The sequence below is a fragment of the Hakea prostrata genome, chromosome 5, assembly GCF_041222555.1.
Source record: "Hakea prostrata isolate BN-2017 chromosome 5, UWA_Hpros_2, whole genome shotgun sequence".
NCBI classification, from domain to species: domain Eukaryota; kingdom Viridiplantae; phylum Streptophyta; class Magnoliopsida; order Proteales; family Proteaceae; genus Hakea; species Hakea prostrata.
Window position 1 is genome coordinate 7,390,222 of NC_142604.1, and position 20,267 is coordinate 7,410,488.

Here is a 20,267-nt window from a genome sequence, read left to right on the forward strand (position 1 = left end):
TTCTTCAAAGCTACAGGGCTCTGGTCACATGGAAATCATAACATAAGTTGATTCCATGCAAGTGCTCTCTCTTCTGTGGTAGTTGTACAAAACATGATCTGGGTCTTAAATATGGATGATTGACCACCACCAAACCCCCCCCCCCAAAAAAAAAAAAAAAAAAAAAAGATTCTCATCTGAATCCTGAAGCCCTACTTATGGATTCTCATCAGCATGGCTTGGAATGGTAGAGGAAAAGTTAGGGATGGGGCTTTGGACAGCCCAATGTGGCATCTTATAGCTGGAATATATATGTGATGTAAGTCTAGGCAACCATTAGGCTAGGTATAACATTGCACAACCCTTGGATGCTTCTCATTGAAGTCTTTTAAATTTTTTATGCTTCTTCACTTCTTCAGTATTTAACAGTATTGATCCACAGGAAAAGGGAATATGCGAAACTGGAAAATAGACCACCGACTGGCTTATCCAAATTTTTTAAAAGGATACGTGAATAAACTATCTCGAACAAATCGAAGAGAGGTAGTGCACAACATGAGGGTAGATGTTCACCTGCCCCATAAAAGGGAACAAAAAATCACATGGGAAAGAGCCAAAGCAGGTTCCTTGTGAGGACTTTAATCTGTTCTAAGATGCTCTTTTGACCCACACAACACAACCTAGAAAGCTAACTGGTAACCCTAATGGATGGGCACCGTCTCCTTAGGGTGACCATCACTTGTCTGAACTTTTGTCTTGTGATAACAAAGTACAGGGCAAAATAAGAAACGGGAGAACATATACCAATTATAAAGAGGAAAAAAGAAGACAGCCCTTTCAATTGGAAACAACTAACTTCAAGGGTTTAACAAATCGATTGAGTTTTCTTGTCTGTCTACATAAAGATTTCACAGATGAAATTGTAACCCAAATAAAATGATGACTTGAAAAAGAGCATAGAAGAATTAATAGCCTAAGTCCTACACCTATCTCCTTCTCTCTCTTTAGTACTATGCCATTTACAAAGGAACCACAAATTTCCCCATGTTAAATCTCAGATTATCCAGTGTAAGAAGTCTGCTCCGCTATTGGGCAACACCAGGTCTTCTATCTGGCACTAATCTAGATCCATGAGAGATCAGAACCATCACAGTACAGCATCAGAAGAAAATGAAATCTATAACCAGCGATGAGCAGAGAAAACCCAAGCCAAGAACCTTGCTATTTGTAGACTCGGCCAAGCACAGAGATTGATGGAAAAATAGGGACAACGATATCCCCATTAATAAAGAAACGAGCTTTTTCCTTTCTGATCTTAGTTCACCTTTAAGTCCTAGCCTTGCTGCTTCCCAGTGTAAGCTCCAGATCATCCACTCCAATTTCATGAATCCTCTCACCCTCCCATGGTTTCACCCTCCCGCTCTCGAACTCGAACTCTGGTCCTCGCTTCCAACCTATCCCTCCACACGCTGCAGCAGGATCGTCATGCCTTGAATTTGTCTCAACCACCATGGGTTTCACCAGATTGAAAGTAGGAGATGCTGGAGCTGCAGTTGGTGATGCTGAAGTTTGGAAACTAACCCATCTGCCAGAATCAACTGTAGAAGTGTCTGATTCATCGCATTCAGGTATGGTGGCAGGCTGGAAATGGTGGCGGCGAGTTGGGCTTGCAGGTGCTGAGGCAGCAAATAATGGGTGGCGGAAGGAGGCCATGGAGGAACTGTTGTAGACTGAATCCCAGTCAGGCACAGGCTTCATGTTTGGAGTTCTGGATGTAGGAGATGAAAGTGGTGGAGTTACAGGTGCACTGTTGGAGATGCGCAGAGGTGGAAGGTTGGAAGGGATGGAGGCCAGATTGCGAAGAAACGGTAAGAGATAGGCAGAAGATGAAGCATTCGCATCATAGCGAGAAGGGCTTGGGAAGGAAGAAGAAGTTGGACTGGCATGGTAGGAAGGAACAGGACTTGGGAATGAAGAAGATACTGGGCTTGGTTGGTACGAAGAACACGTACTAATAATGTTGGTTGAAACACCTGCGTTTTCAGTTTGAGGTGGTTTACATCCCTGTTGAAAGAAAAACAAACAGAAATTTAACCCATTGTTGTGATAAAAATTTCTTGAAGAATCGAATGGACCGTTCATATAGTTTTTGTTCATCTCGTTTCAGTCCCAATCCGGTTAAAATGGGGAAGAAACCAGAGATCACAGTCAGATCCAAACCAAGACAACAAAAGGGAAAAAGATCATCATCGGGATTTCAATATGCTTAATAGGGATTTTGTTTCGATTTCTAAACATTAAAACCGAGAATTTCGAAGAAAAATTAGAAATGTTAAAAAGGGGGAAATTTCCAAACCCTGAAAAGAAAAAACCCAAAAGCCATTTCCTGTTAACAACTTAGAATTACAACTAGGAACGCAGTAAGGGATTGTTCTTTTGAGATCAAAACAGAAAGAGATCTATCAAAACAAAACAAAAAACAAAAACGGAATAAATAACACCAAGAACAGAAGAAGAGGAGAAAAGGGGTGCGAGTAACCTTGCGATAAGTGGTGCCATCTTCTTCGACGATCCAACCAGCTTCAGTACAGAGGGCTTTCAAGACCTCGTTGTTGTCGCAGTGCTTGGGAAGCTTATAGTTGCCTTGCGCTCTGAGCCCAGAATAGATTTTCGCAGCAATAGCTCTTCTTCTTCTCTCCCTCCTCTTGTTGTTCTCTCTCTCCTTCCATGTCGGTAATCTCCCTGATGACCCTCTCGTCGTCATTTTTTCCGGCCAACACAGAGCACCCAGCTCTACAGGCCACAACCCCCTCTCTCTATCTCTCTTCTCTCTCTCTCTCCCTCCTTGTCGAGAGACTTAAAACTCACTCACGAGGTTATACGCTCTTCTCAATAACAATCGTTAATAAAATAACGTATCTCTCTCTCTAATCAACATTCAATAATCGAACTGCGAAGCTGAATGGAAATAACACTCAGATTCTCTCTCTCTCTCTTCCTTTTTTTTCCGCTTTTTCACACCTAGAAGGCTAGAAGATAGATTTTTTTTATTTTTTTTTCGTAAGAACTTATGACACAGAGTGAAGTGAGAACGAACGAGCAGCAAAGCTTACATTTTGTGGCCTGTAAATTGTGGAAGAAGAAAAAGAAAAATTGCTTTTGACCGTCTGATTGGTATCAATAATAGGGACAAATTTAACCAATAAAACCCAAATCAAATGGAAATCCAAACTGGGTCCCAGCATCTTAGTTACAAAAGTAGATCACATCCCTTACGTCTAAAGCAAGTTCTTTTCAACATTTTTACCTAACTGGTCTCCAGGTTCTCACTTACGACTTCAGATTTCACATTTGGACTTTACTTTTCCTTCCATTTCTGGATTCAAGAAGCTTGATCTTTCAATTCTTGATTCTATTTTTTTTTTTTTTTTATTGTCAACCCCGGTTTCCAAGGCTTTGGTCTGACTAATCCGGTGTCCGATCAGAGTCGCACGCCATAGCTGTGGTGGGTGAGTCTCCCAGCGGGGATTTTTTGTATCCACAAAGTTTCGATTCTTGATTCCTTTTAGACAAATGATTCTCGCAAAATTTGTGAGAATCAATGTAACTTTTAGTTTGATTCTAGAACAATCCTTATTTACTCTACATACTTTGAATTAAATGTTATTGATTAGAGAATGCCTTTGAAATTGGTCAAGCAGTTCTTAACAAATCCATTGGCCCTTAAACCATTAAGCCCGAAAAAAAATTTTAACAACTAAATTAATTAATTAATGGATGGACCAATTTCAATCCCTATTCAGAGTTGAATCTCACTTGAGATCTTAAATTAAAACCCATAATCACAACCTAGTCATTACAACCTTTGTTCACACTTTGGCTTGACAACGATTAAAATTTCCTAGTTTGTGTATTATTTAATCTCATTGCATACGCTTAGGGGATGAAAATAAGGGAGATAAAAGCATTGGAGGGATTGACATTCAAATTCAAGACTTTCTTAGTAAAAGGTAAATTCATTCACAAATAGAACTATTACAAACATTGACAATCTAAGTCACAAAGATTAGAAGTCAAGAATTAGATGACGACCAAGCATTCGAAAGCTTGTCAACTAAATTAACGAATCAGCCACCGTGTTGGCATTCCAAATAACAAATTTAAAAGTTAGGCACCGTTTGTTTGTTAGAATAAGAGTGAAATGAGAAAAAATGAGTGGGAAAAAAAGGTTGAAAAAACAATATTTTTCATGAAATACTAAAGTGTAACTTGTTTGGTTATTTGGGTGGGAAAGTTAACAAACAAGCTGCTGGAGGCGATATACCAAGTTTTTTTACCTTATGCATTTTCAAAACTTTACAAAATAGATAAAATTTTGTGAAAAAATATAAAAAATAACAAAACGAGACTCACATAATTATTATTATTTTTTTCCATCCCATCTTTGCAAATAAACGATAACATAATAGAATAAGAAAATTCAAGCCTAATGTCTTTATATAATCTTATTTTTTTAATAATAACATAATAGACTCACATAAGGCTTGATTAAATTTTGGTTGATCTTTTCTTCGTTGGTCCCCATTTGTTATTTGACAAAGTCATTGAGTCAAATTAATGGCTTCAATAAAGTTTGTTTTGACTAGACCGCTTGACTAAAGTCATCGTTCCATTTGCCTTATTTGTAGGTTTTCAGACTTATTTCTAGCTTATTCATCTTTCCAGTTTACTATTTTCTTATTCCCTCTATAGTTAAATGTTTTTTTTTTTTTTCGATAGAAAGATCTCAATTTCAATCACTGGGGGCAAAAACCAAGGTTGTAGAGTTCAACCAAGGAGAAGAAATAGGCCAATATGTCGAGCCCACAATCGACATAGCCTTCCGAGCTAGATCATGAGCAACAGTGTTGCTGGATCTAGGAATTACATCAAACCTATACTCCACAAAAGAGGACTTGATGTTGTTAATATCAACTAGGATAGGATCAAGTTCCAAAAGAATACTGGGGGACGGGTGATTAAGAAGCTTAATCAATTCCTCACAGTCAGACAAGAAGAGACATTTATCAAGTGAATTCCCAACTGCGGCGAGCATACCAAGTCTTAAAGCCAGTGCCTCACCATCTATAGCTGAACCGAAACGCTCATTTTTTTGACACCGCTTGAAGCAGAACCCCATCAGCCTTATAGATCACAAAGCCCAGGCCCATTTGATTGGAGTTAGGTTTGAAAGCAGCATCACTTAATACATGAGAGCTAAAAGATTGATTTGGAGCTTAATCTTACCTTGTGGCTACTTTTCCTAATCATCATTACCCAAAAAAAAATGACAACAAATTTTGTATGCTCATCTTGAACCCAATCAAGAGATTTTGAGGTGGTTCGGAGAAAGTATAGAAAAGGCAAAGGCTTTGACTAGACGTGTTTTTGGCACAATAGTAGTGGTTTCTTATGTAAAAGTAATAAGATTGAGGAGATTTTGGGTTTGAATTTTATCACTTTCTTCCCAACCTTTCCAACCAGGTCTTATGAACTCTCAATTCTTGTGACTAGTGAGATCTCAATAATTTCACCAATTCTATATAATTGATTTCTACCATTGAATTAGGGACATACTACAAAGTGTCAGCGATATAGGGGATATATCACCATGTCGCTGGGAGCAGACACATATTAAATGTCAACGATATAATGCAAAAAATCGGCGGTATATTGTGAAAAATCGATTTTTGGGTGACATATCACCATATTTAATTGAATTTCATTAGTTTTTCACCGATTTTTCATTCAATTTTTACCAAAATGACGTAAAACTTTTACAAGCTCCGGGTGCGCAGCTCCCACACCCTCGCCGGGACCCGTGTCTGTCAACAACAAAATGTGAAATGTGAGCCATATTCAACATAATTATATAATAAATTGTAGACTTTAGTACTTCTCTTCACTAGTTGTGTATTTGTATTATCTATGCATGTTTACGTTAGTTTATATGAGTTTCCAAACTTCTAGTTTTGTTTGTATATAGCCAGGTATGTGTCAATCAAAAACTTTAGATTAAGTGATGTTTTAGGCCAAAATAATGATCTAGTGTGTTTATTGGCCTCAAATGAAGCTACACAACAAAATTCAAATAATAAATATCCGAAACTAGGGGTTGAATTTTTTTCGACACCCTGCCAAAAGTCGACGACACGGCGGCAAAATATCGTTGTGTCTGTGGTGTTGCTAGTCAACAACACGGTGACATAGACCGACATTAAAGACCTTGATTAGGGATGAGATCCATTGGGTAAATATTAAAAAAAATAAAAAATTTATATTCTTATTCATGTGGTAAAAAATTCATGTGGCGAGGATAATGTGTTTCCCTTTGGGGAGATGATCTGGGGCCGATGATCATTTTCATAGGACCCCACTCCATGGTGCCCACGTGCATAATAAGGTTTAGAAACGGGCCCCACAGAACACCTCCGGTAGCTGATAGGCCAAGTGGGCAACCGAATCACCCAACGAGATCTTCGTCACTGTCATGAGTCTCATGACGCGACGATCAAAGAGCAAAGACTTGGTCAGCCAGCCTCACGCTCCCACCGTATAAATGTTTTATCGTTTTCCCACTACTACTGCCATCGCTGCCTGACTCTGCAGAGCTCTCCACAAGTCGGCTCCACACGTGTGACACGGAAAACATATCTTCAAAGTTTAAACCCGGCGATCCTGTCCAGGGGGAGAGAGAGAAAGTGAGAAACCACCCCAGTCCCCACCTCCCCTTATGTAGGGCCCACTCCCAACTCCCCAAAACCTCTTAATTTCATTTTCAATTGGTTTTGACAGGTCGACCATGGCCGCTCCACACCACGTGCGTCCACCCCCCACCCAAATGGTCCCCCCACATTCACGTGAACGGTTGGACGGCACGGTCTCGCTTCGCCCCAACATGGACACTCACTTCTTGTTAACACTGATGATCCTCGTGATTAAGATTGGCTGTAACATCGAAACCGTCCTTTCCTTTTATAAGATTCATATCTTCCTCGTGATTAATGAACGTTATCAGGCTAAGGGTGTCAATCGGTACGGTTTCAATGGTATGATACGACGATACAGTTTTAGTATTAAATCTATACAGGAAAACAGTTTAAACACGGTATCTAATGCAGAACACTTTTTGTACGAATAAACCCATGTCACTTTTGTTATTAGTTCATTAAGATTCTAATGAAAATTGCGATCAAACAATCGATGGAACTTGATATTAACAAAGACATAACAAGTAAGTCTAATTAATAGAGACAAAAACAAGTAAATCTAAGAAAATGAGTGAAAAACTGAAACAGGGAATTATGAAAAGGGTAAAGGTAAAATGTTTTTATTATAAAATTACATTTATATCTCTTAATTTGGTATGATACCAATTTGGTACGGCTTCGGTACATACCGACGGTATGAGCATGGTACATTGTGTCGGCGATATATCGCCGAGTGTTGGCGATATATCGCCGTGTTGCTGGGGAGTGACACGATATTTACAATATATCAACAATATATCGCCGAAAAATTGATGATATATCGCTACATTCGCATATATAAGAGTATTTCATTCGTTTTTTGCCGATTTTTCGTTCGATTTTTTCCAAAGTGACATAGGACCTCTATGGGACTCCGTGTCTGTCGACAACAATATGTGAAGCATGAGCCATACTCAACATAATGGTATAATGAATTGTAAACTTTAGTACATCTATTTACTAGTTGTGTATTTGTGTTATATTTACATATTTACATTAGTTTATATGAATTTTCCAAACTTCCAGTTTTGCCCGCATATAGTTGGACATGTGCTAATTATAAACTTTAGATTAGGTGATGTTTTAGGTCAAAATAACACTCCCAATGTGTTTATTGGCCTCAAATTAGGCAACATGTCAATTTCAGGTCAAAATGACTTGAAATACCCTTCGAAATAAGGGTTCAATTTTTCATCGAACCCATGCCAAAAGTCGGCCGACATCTGGCGACATGTTGCTCAAGTCGCCGTGTCGCCATGGTCCGACACGACGACACGGACCGACATATCGGACCATTGGTATGAGTACCTAAAATCGGAACCATACCGAAGAAATTCAGTTCAGACATACATGCACCAATTTTGAATGGTGCAAGACGGTCGGTTTTAAAACGTAGTGCGATTAAACCGATACACAATTGATACCCTTAGTTGAGCTTGCACAATTCTTAACATGATATTATCTGAAGCATTTTCAGCACATCTCAAAACTTGTCAAAGATTCTCCTATTCATCATCAATTTTTTTTTCAAATTGGCGTATTCCAATTGTTTTTATCCACCCTCATGAAATTTGCCTATCTTGGTTACGACCTCCTGAGACTAGGATTCCTATAAACTTATGATGGATCTGTGAATGGGGAACGTGGTGAGTATGACACCATTGGTTGGGACTCCGTTGGTGAAGTGCTTTTTGCGGTGGTGGGTGGTTGTGCATCATCAAATATAATTCGAATGGAGCTTTTACCTATCCATAGCAGACTACATGCCGCTCTTATCCGGGACCACCCAAATGTTGAAATTTGGAATGATACGATGCAAGCAATCATGCAAATTCTTCATCCAAGTTTAGCCATTTGGTGTGTTCGTGACTTTTTGGAAGGGAATTTGAACTTTCAGCAATGTTTTTCTAAGGGATGTTTTTATACACCATTTGAGGGAAGTGAATGCTCACTACGGACTTCTTTTATCCGGATATATTTCCAATGATTCTGAAATTATTTTTTCTGTTGATGCTTTACCTTATTGTCTCTATGATATTTTATAAAACGATAAAAATGATCATAACTATTATAGGTTGTAAACTTTAGTTAATCACTATATAATATTATATAAAGTGCCTTTTTTACCAAAATAAAAAATAAAACAAAAAATATTAATATCGGTACCGATACGGATCGGCTTTATGTTCCATTCTTTGTCACCAGTGTGAACTGTGAACACAGACAGATAAAAGTCATAGAACTGGGAAATCGGATCACGTGTAATAGTAAATTACGACAACAGGCATTCTTTGACCGTTGACCAACAGAGTGGCATTCTATTTACCGTTTTCTTGGGGGACGTGTGATCTGGCGGGATCAGTAAGAAACCCACGCCATTTGATCAGTGGTTGATTCTACCCAAAAAAAATAATCAGTCTTTTTTGGTAAACAAAATCAGCAAATCAGCAACTGATGCATGCAACTGCTGACAACTATTATTCTCTGGGATTCTTTTTCTTTAACTCAAAGATTTAGTTAGTCTTACTTAAAAAAGAAAAAAAAAAAAAATTAGTTATTGAGTAACAAAGCTTCTCTAAAAAAAATCCTAGAAAAAACTAAGTACTGATTTACAATAAAAGCAGGTGGTTTAATCCCCAAGCATAGGCTAGGCTAATTTATTACGAGTTCGGATCCTCAATCCATCGGGGAACACATTGTTACGAGTTCAGATCCTCAAATTACACCGGGGGGCAGAGTTGGGTTGTGTGATGAGAGTTTTATAAAAAAAAAAAAAAAAAAAAAAAAAAATATATATATATAAAAAATATATATATATATATATATATATATATATATATATATAAATTTTTTTTTACCCTGTGGGGCCCATCGATTTTATGGTGGTAGAACTGTCGAAGAGCACAGAGTGCTCTCCTGATAGGGTGATGATCCGGATTCGTTTATTACTATTGAAGTTAGAAAATTAAATAAGAGGTTCTCATTTCTCCTAATGAAACAAAAACAAATCAACCCAAGATGCCTATGATAGGCAAATAATCTCATCCACAATATCCATCCTATGGCAATCAAGTGAGGAAGGTAAACCATTTAAAGCCTCAACCACTAGAGCACAATCACTAAAAGTATGCGGACGTTGCACCTTGAGAGCTAGGGCTAGTCGAAGCCATTCCAAATTGCCTCTGCCTCCACAATATGTGTCGACAAAGTCTTTTTATTGGTTTGCACGCACTGAATATCGAGGAACCCCTTGCCTAAATCTCCTATAATGCGCCATTTCCTCCTAGTAGACTTGAAAATACTCCATGTGCCGTCAATAAAGAATCTAAAGGGACGGTCAATTATTATTATTTTATATATGTGAATTTTGCTCTTAATTACAAAGAAATTCAAGCTCTTAATGTCATATTTTTGAATCTATTTGAGATAAAAAAAAAACTTTGTCAACTAAATCAACCCGTTAGATTTTGTTCTTCATCTTATGAACTAGAATATACCAACGTCTTTTGGAAACTACAAACACAACAAGCGCACATCCCCACCCCAGTATTTGGTATGTGAATTATATTTAGATAACAAATATGTGATTGATACCTATCGTGTTTAATGTAAAACAACAACAACCCAATCAAAAGGATGCCGAGAGGGAGGGGAGAAGGGGCGGATGGAGTTTCGAATCTTAGATATCCTTGAATTTACTGCCCATGCCAGAAGCACATCCATCCACATAATGGACGAGATTGGTTGGGAAAAGATGAGTAGAGCAAACAAGCACTAGAGTTTCCCACGCCCGGGCCAAGGGCCGCCCGCACCGCCCCCCTCCTGTCCTCCCAATATTTGAATTTTTTTTTAAAAGGTTAAGACAATGGTAGAGATTTCAATGTCAAGGTTACAATCAAAATCCAATGTTACCTTATTATCCCCTACTCTTTCCTCACATGTGGGGGTAGGGAAGAACCAAAGGTTAGTAGCTTCCTTAGATTAGATTTTCTTCTATCACCTCTTTTCTAAATCTTCTTTGCTTTTGTAGTTCTTAATTTGTCATCTCAGGTCTTGTTTGTCTGTTTATTTTTTTTTTTCAAGCTATTTCTTCCCACTTCCCCACCCCACTCCCTTCTTCTTCTATTTTTTGAAGTATATGTTTCACATTCCTTTTAAATATTTTCTTGGATTTCTGATTTTGATATCTATTGGGTTCTCTAGATTTGATAGCTCGGATGTATTATTTATATCTCTTTAGTCACAAACATCTTTATTACATGATTTTACGATTTATGAGTTGCACATATTTAGACTATTCTCTAGAGGTTATCTACCATTTATACCATGTAAATGGTTCTCATAAGTTTTTAATCTCACACAAATGATTCTGTCATTCTAATTGAGGTATAGACAATTAAGTTTAGTTTTTTATTTAGCATCGTTGCATTGTTGATTGTAAGTTTATAAGAAAATTTTTTATTCAAACTTCTCAAATTTAACAATAAAAATCAAACTAAATGCATATAAGATTGAGAATTTGAAAGAACAAATAATTCTATGATTTCTTTGGGATCCTGACTCTGCCAGGTGTCATATTTAAAAAAATACATTGAAGGTTAATAAGGTGGACCCCTTTTAAATATATGTGACAAAGTTAAGATAAGATATTTTGTAAAGGAACTGGATTCATAGGGGTAAAACAGTAAAAGGGGAAATTACAATTTTATTTTATTTTGTTTTTTTGGTGTATGTGGTAAATGTTAGAAATTTAATAATGGAGGTGGTGGTCTAGTGGTCCCAAGCTCACTCCCAAATAGTTTGTTAAACCTCATGTCTCAAGTTCCTCTGTTCCTCTATTTCTTGCATTGGATAGTTGTGTGCTCTTTGATCTGGGCATGAGTTATACACCGCCTCGTGGACTATATACTAGGCCTCTTCGGTGGGGCTCACGACGGGTCCAATGCTGCACACTAGTAGTGCACAGGGCAAATGCTTGCATTGGTCGCACTCGATAAAAAGTCCGAACATTGTGTAGCGGGGTGACAAGGTTGTCCTACTGCATCCCGTCTTTTGTTTAAAAAATAAAAAAAAATAAAAAAATTAGAAAGTCCATATCAGTATCGTGTCATTCTGAAGATTTGATTTACATCTGAACTGATATCCGGGTAGCGTGTCTATGGGCGCAGGGAACGCGACCAATCAGCTTTTCTTTTTCCCAAAAAAATAATCGACAGCTGATCACCTGTCTACGACATATGTCGACCGAACGCGGTAATCGTTACACTGCACGTGTGCGTACAGCTAAGAAGAGAGCGACGAGTGGGTCAATTCACTGCCAAGCTTACGTAAGCTGGCGTGAGGGTTTCCACAACCCACACGCGCAAACGCACGATATAACTGTACTACTGGTTATCTGGGCCCCACATTACTGCTCTGTTTCTTATTTTTTTCTCGAAACACGTGAGGATATTCTCTTTCACCCAATCACGTTAATTATTAGACAACCAGAAAAGTATTCTGGCAATACGGTCACGGGCCACCCATGTTTTACAAGGTAGACCCGGTAAACCCCCGGAACCACGCAACAAGATGCTCCAACTCAATGGGCCGGAAAAGATTGAGGCCCATGAGAAATTTCAAATCAATCTTCGTAACGACGGCCCTAATTGTTTTCTAGGTGGTTGTGTAGAGCCGATATGGGCCTTTCTATAGTCCATTTTGTTTTATAAACCCACGTTCACCGGAAATCTTAATTTTTTCAAGAAATAGTTTTGATGCAACAACTAATAATTGTTGGTTTATTTGATATGCACATACACCCGACTAACATAGGAGGGGAAGAACTGGGAGTCGCTCTTAATTACCCCTATCTGTAATTCTCTCATTCATCATCAACAATGCAATGATTCAATTTAATTTGTACAGTGAAGCAACAACACAAGGAAAGGAAGATTTGATGGATATGAAGACTGCTTGAGAAAGACACGATCACATTCTTAGAATGGGAAAGTATGGATGGTACTGATACAAAAAATGTAACATTAGAGGGAATGACACGTGGATTGAACCAAATGGCCCAAAAGAAGATTAAGATTCACACATTTTTGATCAACAATAAGCAGATAGATCACATTCTTTCATAACCATGCACTCTTGACACCTTGGCATGCACAACACATCCTTCAACTCATTACCATTGTAAATAATCTAGGAGACACAAAAATTATATTCTTTTTATCTTTCATGATCATAACATACAACACTAGATTGAAGAAATTGCTCCAACAGGACCTAAACGCACAGATTTAAGGACAAAGATTATAACGCCACATCAACATTGTATATGCATTTAATGTTTTTTTTTCAAAAAAAAAAAAAAGCTAATCATTAATGGGTATGTTTTCGATAGCAAATTGATTCGGAAGTTTAGCTGAAAGAGTTTAGCAAAGAGAATTTATGGAAAAACATCTTTCAACTGTACTTATTTCTCTGCTATGTACAAAGTGCACTGCTGTAATTTTGTTGTCCACAACAAACAAATTTTGAACAAAATTTGACACTCTAAAACATAAAAATTCTTGTGATAATAAGTTTTACCAAACACCAAAACAAAAAAAAACAACAACTCGAATAGAGTAGTCGAGTTGGGAGAGTGTGTGCTGTGAGAAGAAGAGTGAATCATCGAAGTTGATTACTTTTTATTGGACCAAAAGGGAAAGAAATCGATTTCTATTGTGTTTCGTCTAGTTGTGCGTTTAAATCATTTTGTTTTTTGTCCGTGTTTATCTGCATCACGTTTCAATCTATCTGTATATTATTCCACTTGTTCTTCCTGTAGCTGCACAAGTGTCCTCGTGACTTCAGATTCTTGCTCGCCTCATATTGGGTGCCCCAGCTCCATAAAGAATGCATCGATGGTATTATTTTCAAGTTTCCACGCTTAATTTCTTGACGCATGGCCCTTTGGATCCTTGGATCTCGCCTTCGTCATTATTCGCATGTTTTGCCTTTCAGACATGCATATCGTTCGAAGATGAAGTAAGTTAGTTTCGTTTCACTAGATTTCTGTACAATTTTTCCTTCTTTTGCTTAATTCTTCGTTTTTGTTGTGTCGATCAACTTGAGTTCTGTTTCTTGGTGAGAACTTAAGACGTTTGCTCATTAGGAGGCTTGAGAAACATATCTGGTCGTTAAAGAATGGAATTTTCAGGACTAATTATGATTGGCTTAAATCACTGCAAGTGACTCACCTTCATCTCTTTCTTGCTGGCTTGATTATTTGGTCATTGAAATAGTTGATTGCCATTTTTGACGGCCCTTTCTGTTGTCATCGTTGTGGTTCTTCTCCATTACTTACCACTCCAAAATAATATCAGCAGTTGTTTTGGGTGCATAGGCTAATTCAAAACTTTCTTATGTGGAACGTATTTGGAAAATGTAAAGTGGCATTGTGAATGGGTGAACTCTTATTTAAAACCTTCTTTGGGGGGAAATGGGAGCGCCACAAAGGGCATCAGCTTAGATTTGATTTCAATTTATTGGGAGGCAGAGCAATTCCACAAGGTAGCATTATTTTTTCCCTGGAATTCTGCTTGAACCCTACTAGATAAAACTTAAAAGTAGTATTAGATTGAGGGAGCTGGTTCTAGGGGCCTGTAAATAGGGTTTTTGTGGAGAAAAAACTTTTTGTATCACATAACAAGTCTGACCTGCAATCTTGTAGAGAAGTCATATTTTCTTCATATTTCAGTCATTAATATAGTGGGGTTGAGTTTAGAAAGTATTTTCCATCATTTACCTTCCAATTTTCTGGTGATTACTAAGCATCTCCACTCTTTGCACGACATAGTCCCCAAGTTGAAAGAATAAGGGCTTGCCTAAGATGAATGGAGGTGACTTTTTATGTGAAGGGTGCTAGCTTGGGTACTCAATGTATTAGAGATGTATAACCTGGATAACTTACTCCAATGGAAAGTACTATGTCTTACCTAAGGCCCGGCTTTATTCAATTTCCATTTTATATAGGTACAATCTAGGGGAACAAATAGTGAGTAATAATGGGAAAGAAGTATATTAAAGTTTACTGAGAAGTGTAAGAGTCAAAGGGTAAATTAAGAAATTAGTAAGAATATTCTGAGGTTATTTTATGTAATACAAATGTAGCTATTGTCTTTGAGTTTAATGTTGGTATGGTATGGTGGTCGGTATAGATGCATGAAGTAAGTTTATCCATTCTAATCTTGGTCGTGTTAGGTGAATAAGATGCTTACACCAAAAGAAATAGGAAAGAATTAAGATGCTGATCTGTACTCTCTAGACTTAAATATTTGGTTGTTTTTGAAGAGATTTTTTCTATGTTTATGGGTTGATTTTCTTCAGTGCTGTTACATTTCCATTTCTCAGAACAAGAACAATTTTTGGGATTTCTCTCTCTCTTATTCTCATCAACTTGGCTGCTATAATGGAACGTGCTGATGAGAACCTCCTTCCTGCTGTTTACAAAGAAGTCAGTGAAGCTTTCTCTGCTGGGCCTACTGATCTTGGATACCTAACATTCATACGAAACTTTGTACAGGCATTGTCATCTCCTTTAGCTGGTATATTAGTTCTTCAGTATGACCGTCCCACAGTTCTTGCAATGGGTACTGTTTGTTGGGCCTTATCCACTGCTGCAGTAGGTGCCAGCCAACATTTTTCACAGGTTGCTTTCTGGAGAGCAATAAATGGAATTGGGCTGGCCATTGTGATACCAGCACTGCAGTCCTTCATAGCTGATAGCTATCTGGATGGTGTGCGAGGAAGAGGGTTTGGGTTGCTAAGTCTTGTTGGTTCTGTGGGTGGGGTAGGAGGTGGTGCTGCAGCAACAGTTATGGCTGGTCGGGATTTTTGGGGTATACCTGGATGGCGCTTTGCATTTATTATGATGGCATTACTGAGCTCACTGATTGGATTCCTTGTCTTTCTGTTTGTCATTGACCCAAGGAGAACACTTACCATCACTAATGCATCTGCAGACATTTCTAAACGGTATCAATTATTTCTTCCAGTTTATCAAGTCTATTAATGTTTTACAATCAGTGTGTTCATCAATCTTATGATATTCATGGTGTTTCCTCTCTCTCTCTCTCTCTCCCCCTCCCTCTCTAATTAAAATTTCCAAAATAATCTTATTGTGTTATCTGTTCAGTTTTGGGGTTGTGTTAGTTATTTCTTCTCTCTAGTTATTTACTTGCCACTGCAATTAAATGTAACAGAATAAAATTAAAATAACTAGAAATAATAGAGAACTAAAGGAAGAGAGAAGAAGTGGTGGAGGAGACAATGGAGAGTTGTGCTAGATGTAGCTTGCCCCTCAGCAATTTAGTTATTTGTTAAAATGTTTATAGAACATAGAGATATTTGGATATCCTCAAATCTGGTTATAGATTTCTCTAAATACTACTATCCTAAAACAAACTTGTTTGACACCCAAGCAACAAGAAGGATATGGAATAAATCTCCCTAAGTATTGCTTACTAGTTTAGATACACGGAAATAGAAAGTGCTGAAAATAAAAAGAAACTAATAAAGAGAGCAATAAACATGCGCATGACCAATGTGTACCTCCATGGTGCACAGTGGTCATGTCCCCTTACTATACTCATTCATCAACATCAGACATATATTCTTTGTAGGTTTCCAACCAAGTGTCTATTACCTCCCCTATATATGTTACAAATTGACCACAATAGGATGAATATGTGTGATCTTCTTTAGATTCTGATTATAGTCTCCATACTTATCAAGGCGTCACCTAGATGAGTGATTAGACATCAAGTTGCCTTGACTACTAGTGTCTCCTTAGTATTAGAACCAAAAACCCTTATTTATCCAGCAATCTTATGCTGCAAATTTATTTATCAGCTTTCTGAAGATTGTATTTTAACATTCAAGAAGGATTAATGATGCTGTCACAATGATATTTTTGCTTGCTCTTGTTATTCTCTACAACTGATTTTTGCTCATTGCTGTTTGAATTTGTCAGACATGAATATTTTTCTTCATTGTTGTGCTGAGTCAATGTGCTTGTGATTGTGTAGCAACTGGAACGTAGTGGTGCTATCTGTTCAAGTTGGGTATTTCTGGGGATGTCTATCTTTATTTTCCCAATTTAGAGCCTAGGATATCTATGTTCCAGCTTTAGAGAAAGTGTTAAAATATGTTTGAAACCTTGGCCATGATAGAGGGAGTGTCCTCTATTGTGTTTTATGTTTAATTGTGGAGTGTATTAGTATCTTAGGTGATTTATATTTTAATTTGTGTTTCTTATCTATAGAAAATAACTTATAAAAAGACTGTTAAGAAAAAGAAAAAAAAGATCCTGTTTGACTAGTATCATTTTTAATTGATCATGAATGAAGAATATGTTTCGCATTCATATTTCTCAAAACAATTTCTACAATAGGCATGCATCATTGCAACCTACAACGCTACTACTTGTTGAGGTCCTTCACTGAACACTTGATAGCTGATGCCCAGTACAGATTCCATCATTGGAAGAGCCCATCTTTCTGCAACAAGAAACCTAACTTGCAATCAAATTGAATAGTTGTGAATGGAGGTCTACCAGTGTTATCCTTGCTGTGCCACATGTTTTGCTGTATCAGCAGTCCATCTTCAGATGAATGTGGTTTGTAAGCTGAGTCAACTTCCCCCCTACATTAGCTGTAACCTTCAATCAATTGTTGATGTCAAGGTAAAGTTGACAATTTATGTTGTCATCTGGGATGTAACTACAGCCCGAACAAATTTCTGTTATATAGTCCCCTCTTACATGGTCAAACAAATTGTATTATCTATTTAGGAAAGCAATGTATCTGCTGCTCAACTACAACTGGGAAAACTTCTGGAAATGTAGTATCCTGTTGTTTCTCAATCTTGGTAATTAGTTTTACCTTTCATGCTGTTGGTACATTTTTCCAAAAACTTGAGTAGTCTTTTTTTGCAGGAATAGTTTGACACCAAAGCACAGTCCATCGTCAGCTTGGTTGGAATCCTGGAAAGCTGTGAAATCAGTAATGAAAGTTCAAACATTTCAGATAATTGCCCTGCAGGGGATTGTTGGTTCACTGCCGTGGACTGCAATGGTTTTCTTCACAATGTGGTTCCAACTAATTGGTGAGTGATGGTTCTAATTCATGAAGTGAAGAAACTACCAGACGTCTTATCATAGGTGATTTTACATAAAACAGAGATGACACTTTTTCTGGAATCGGTATTAGGTACACAGTTGGAGGAACATGCCAATCATCCTAAAAAGATGACCTCCATACACCCAAAAAAAAAAAAGAAGCATCTTGACTTATGTGTTTCCTTGGTGCTTCATCTATATCCAGTCAATATTTTGAAACTAATTTTGGAAATGACAGTTATTGAAAAATGGAAGAGGTAAATATGTATTGCCTCTTAAATTAGAAGATTACCCTAGACCTTTTTAGGGAATGTCTCCGAAGTTCTAACTGCTGTTTTGTTACTAATTGGTTCTTGTTTGATGGAAGACAACAAGAAAAATTTTCTAGGCTCTTAGACTGTAAGGAGCTATGAGATATACATGGATATGGCAAAATAGTTGGTATTAAACATACCATCTGTTGATTTTGGTCCATGGGTCTGTAGATTTCAAGATTTTCTGCCATACTTATTTCTCCTTCTTTGATGTTCTGTATCTATTCTGTTTATATGTGTTTCTAATGCCCTTAAAAAAGCAAGCTATTTGTTTACCATAGAGCCTAAGCTGACACTTTTTTGCAGGATTTGATCATAGTGATTCAGCAATACTCATTAGTCTTTTTGCTTTTGGATGTGCGATGGGAAACCTTGTTGGTGGACTGGTAGCAGATCATATGTCACACCTCTACCCAGATTCTGGCCGTATCATGTGTGCCCAATTCAGTGCTTTTATGGGGATCCCATTCTCATGGTTCCTCCTCACAGTGATCCCACAGTCAGTCAGCAGCTGGTTTACCTTTGCTGTCACCCTTCTCCTTATGGGCCTCACCATCAGTTGGTGTGGAAATTGTGCAAATAATCCCATGTTTGCTGAGGTAGTCCCCACAAAGCACCGGACTATGATATATGCATTTGATCGTGCCTTTGAAGGATCATTCTCTTCATTTGCTGCCCCTGTTGTTGGAATGCTTTCAGAGAAGGTTTATGGATATGACCCAAAATCTGTGAATCTAGTTTCAGGGTCTGTGCGGGAGGCCTTCGCTATCTCGAGGGGGCTCCTCTCAATGATGGCTGTTCCCTTTGGTATGTGCTGCTTATTTTATACCCCGTTGTATTGGAGATTTGCACGAGATCGTGATGCTGCTCGAATTCAAAATTCAAAAGAGCAAGAGATGATGTGAGGTTCCATTCAACTTTCTATCCATCTTGACACTCTTGGTTCTCATGCTACCAAAAAAAGTCTTAGCTCTCTCTCATCATCTGACATAGCATGAAGATGAAACAAATGAGGATGTGATCCAACTCTCGGTAATGACTTGATCTAAGATGGAGATGCAATCCATTCACAGTGTCAATTTCATCCACAGAAATCTTGCAGCTGATTTTTTTGGCATTTTGCTGCCCGTTCCTCTGGTGTATCCCTGAAAATATGATTTATTCATTGCATGAGAAAAGTTAGTGCTGTAAATTGAGAAAATAAATTTATTTCAAAATTAAGATTGACAGTAAATTAAAACTGATCATGTAGTGTGATTATTCGATAAGTGAGAATACCTTTACCATCTTGGCATTTTTTCTACCAATATCTATGGATTTGGCTGGGATTTTGCTTAAGATATTCAGCAAAGTTGGAGTTTGTTAAGATTTGGTGAAAATAATGAAAACTTTTACAAGTGAATTATGTCTATAACCCTACAAATACTTCTTCCAAGTTCCTTTCTCAACTAACTCACCACATGAATATGGTGAATCCATCACGAACCTATTGCATCTCAACTCCTAGAGACTCCTATTATTTCTTTGAAGTTACTAAGGGCGTCAATGAAACCTGTCGACCCAAAACTGTGGGTCTGCTTTGAGCCTAGTCCAAGTTCAACCCTGACTTTTCAACCCGAATGGTAGGTTTTGGTTACAAAATAACTACTCTTGGCAGGGCTAGATGGGAGTTTATCGTGGGGATTACCTGATTCTATGTTAATTTAGTAATATTATATGTAATTTGGTTACATTAGAATCATGTATAAATTGAGTTTGAATAATTATTTAACCAAGTGTCCCAAGTGGCAATCTCAAGTGATTAGCTCATTTGGCAAAAAATAACATTTCATACAAGAGTTCAAATCTCCTTGAGGCTATTAACACATATTTGTTGTTTTGTTTTCAATAGGTAAAAAATTAGGGTTTAGTTAGAGTAGATCAAGGCTATTCTAACCCTATCTTAGGTAGGTAGGTTGGGCCTAGAAGAACCTGGTAAGGTAGGAAAGAGAATTGGATAGGAGGGTTGGGTTTACGATTTAACTTCTCAGGGTA

The 20,267-nt window shown here is 37.7% G+C and overlaps 3 protein-coding genes across 4 annotated transcripts; 1 reads left to right on the plus strand and 2 right to left on the minus strand.

Moving 5' to 3' along the window:
• Positions 1 to 250: 250 nt before the first annotated feature.
• LOC149014778 (protein BZR1 homolog 1-like) lies at positions 251 to 3,021 on the minus strand. The gene is made up of 2 exons (XM_089155386.1): positions 2,519 to 3,021; positions 251 to 2,043 (listed from the first exon to the last, which is right to left on the minus strand). Exons 1-2 carry the CDS (start codon positions 2,741 to 2,743, stop codon positions 1,306 to 1,308), a joined length of 963 nt encoding a protein of 320 aa, XP_089011512.1. The 5' UTR covers positions 2,744 to 3,021; the 3' UTR covers positions 251 to 1,305.
• Positions 3,022 to 4,771: 1,750 nt separating this feature from the next.
• LOC149014779 (uncharacterized) lies at positions 4,772 to 5,158 on the minus strand. Its single transcript, XM_089155338.1, has one exon. The coding sequence runs from the start codon at positions 5,156 to 5,158 to the stop codon at positions 4,772 to 4,774; it is 387 nt and encodes a 128-aa protein (XP_089011464.1).
• An 8,249-nt stretch (positions 5,159 to 13,407) lies between these two features.
• LOC149014780 (uncharacterized) lies at positions 13,408 to 19,713 on the plus strand. 2 transcript variants are annotated; one of them, XM_089156922.1, is made up of 4 exons: positions 13,408 to 13,787; positions 15,153 to 15,776; positions 17,737 to 17,906; positions 18,540 to 19,713. In XM_089156922.1, the coding sequence occupies exons 1-4, from the start codon at positions 13,705 to 13,707 to the stop codon at positions 19,136 to 19,138; spliced, it is 1,476 nt and encodes a 491-aa protein (XP_089013048.1). In that variant the 5' UTR covers positions 13,408 to 13,704; the 3' UTR covers positions 19,139 to 19,713. The 2 variants fall into 2 exon arrangements, with proteins under 2 accessions (XP_089013048.1, XP_089013049.1); XM_089156923.1 differs by having other exon boundaries at positions 15,325 to 15,776.
• The last annotated feature ends 554 nt before the right edge of the window (positions 19,714 to 20,267 follow it).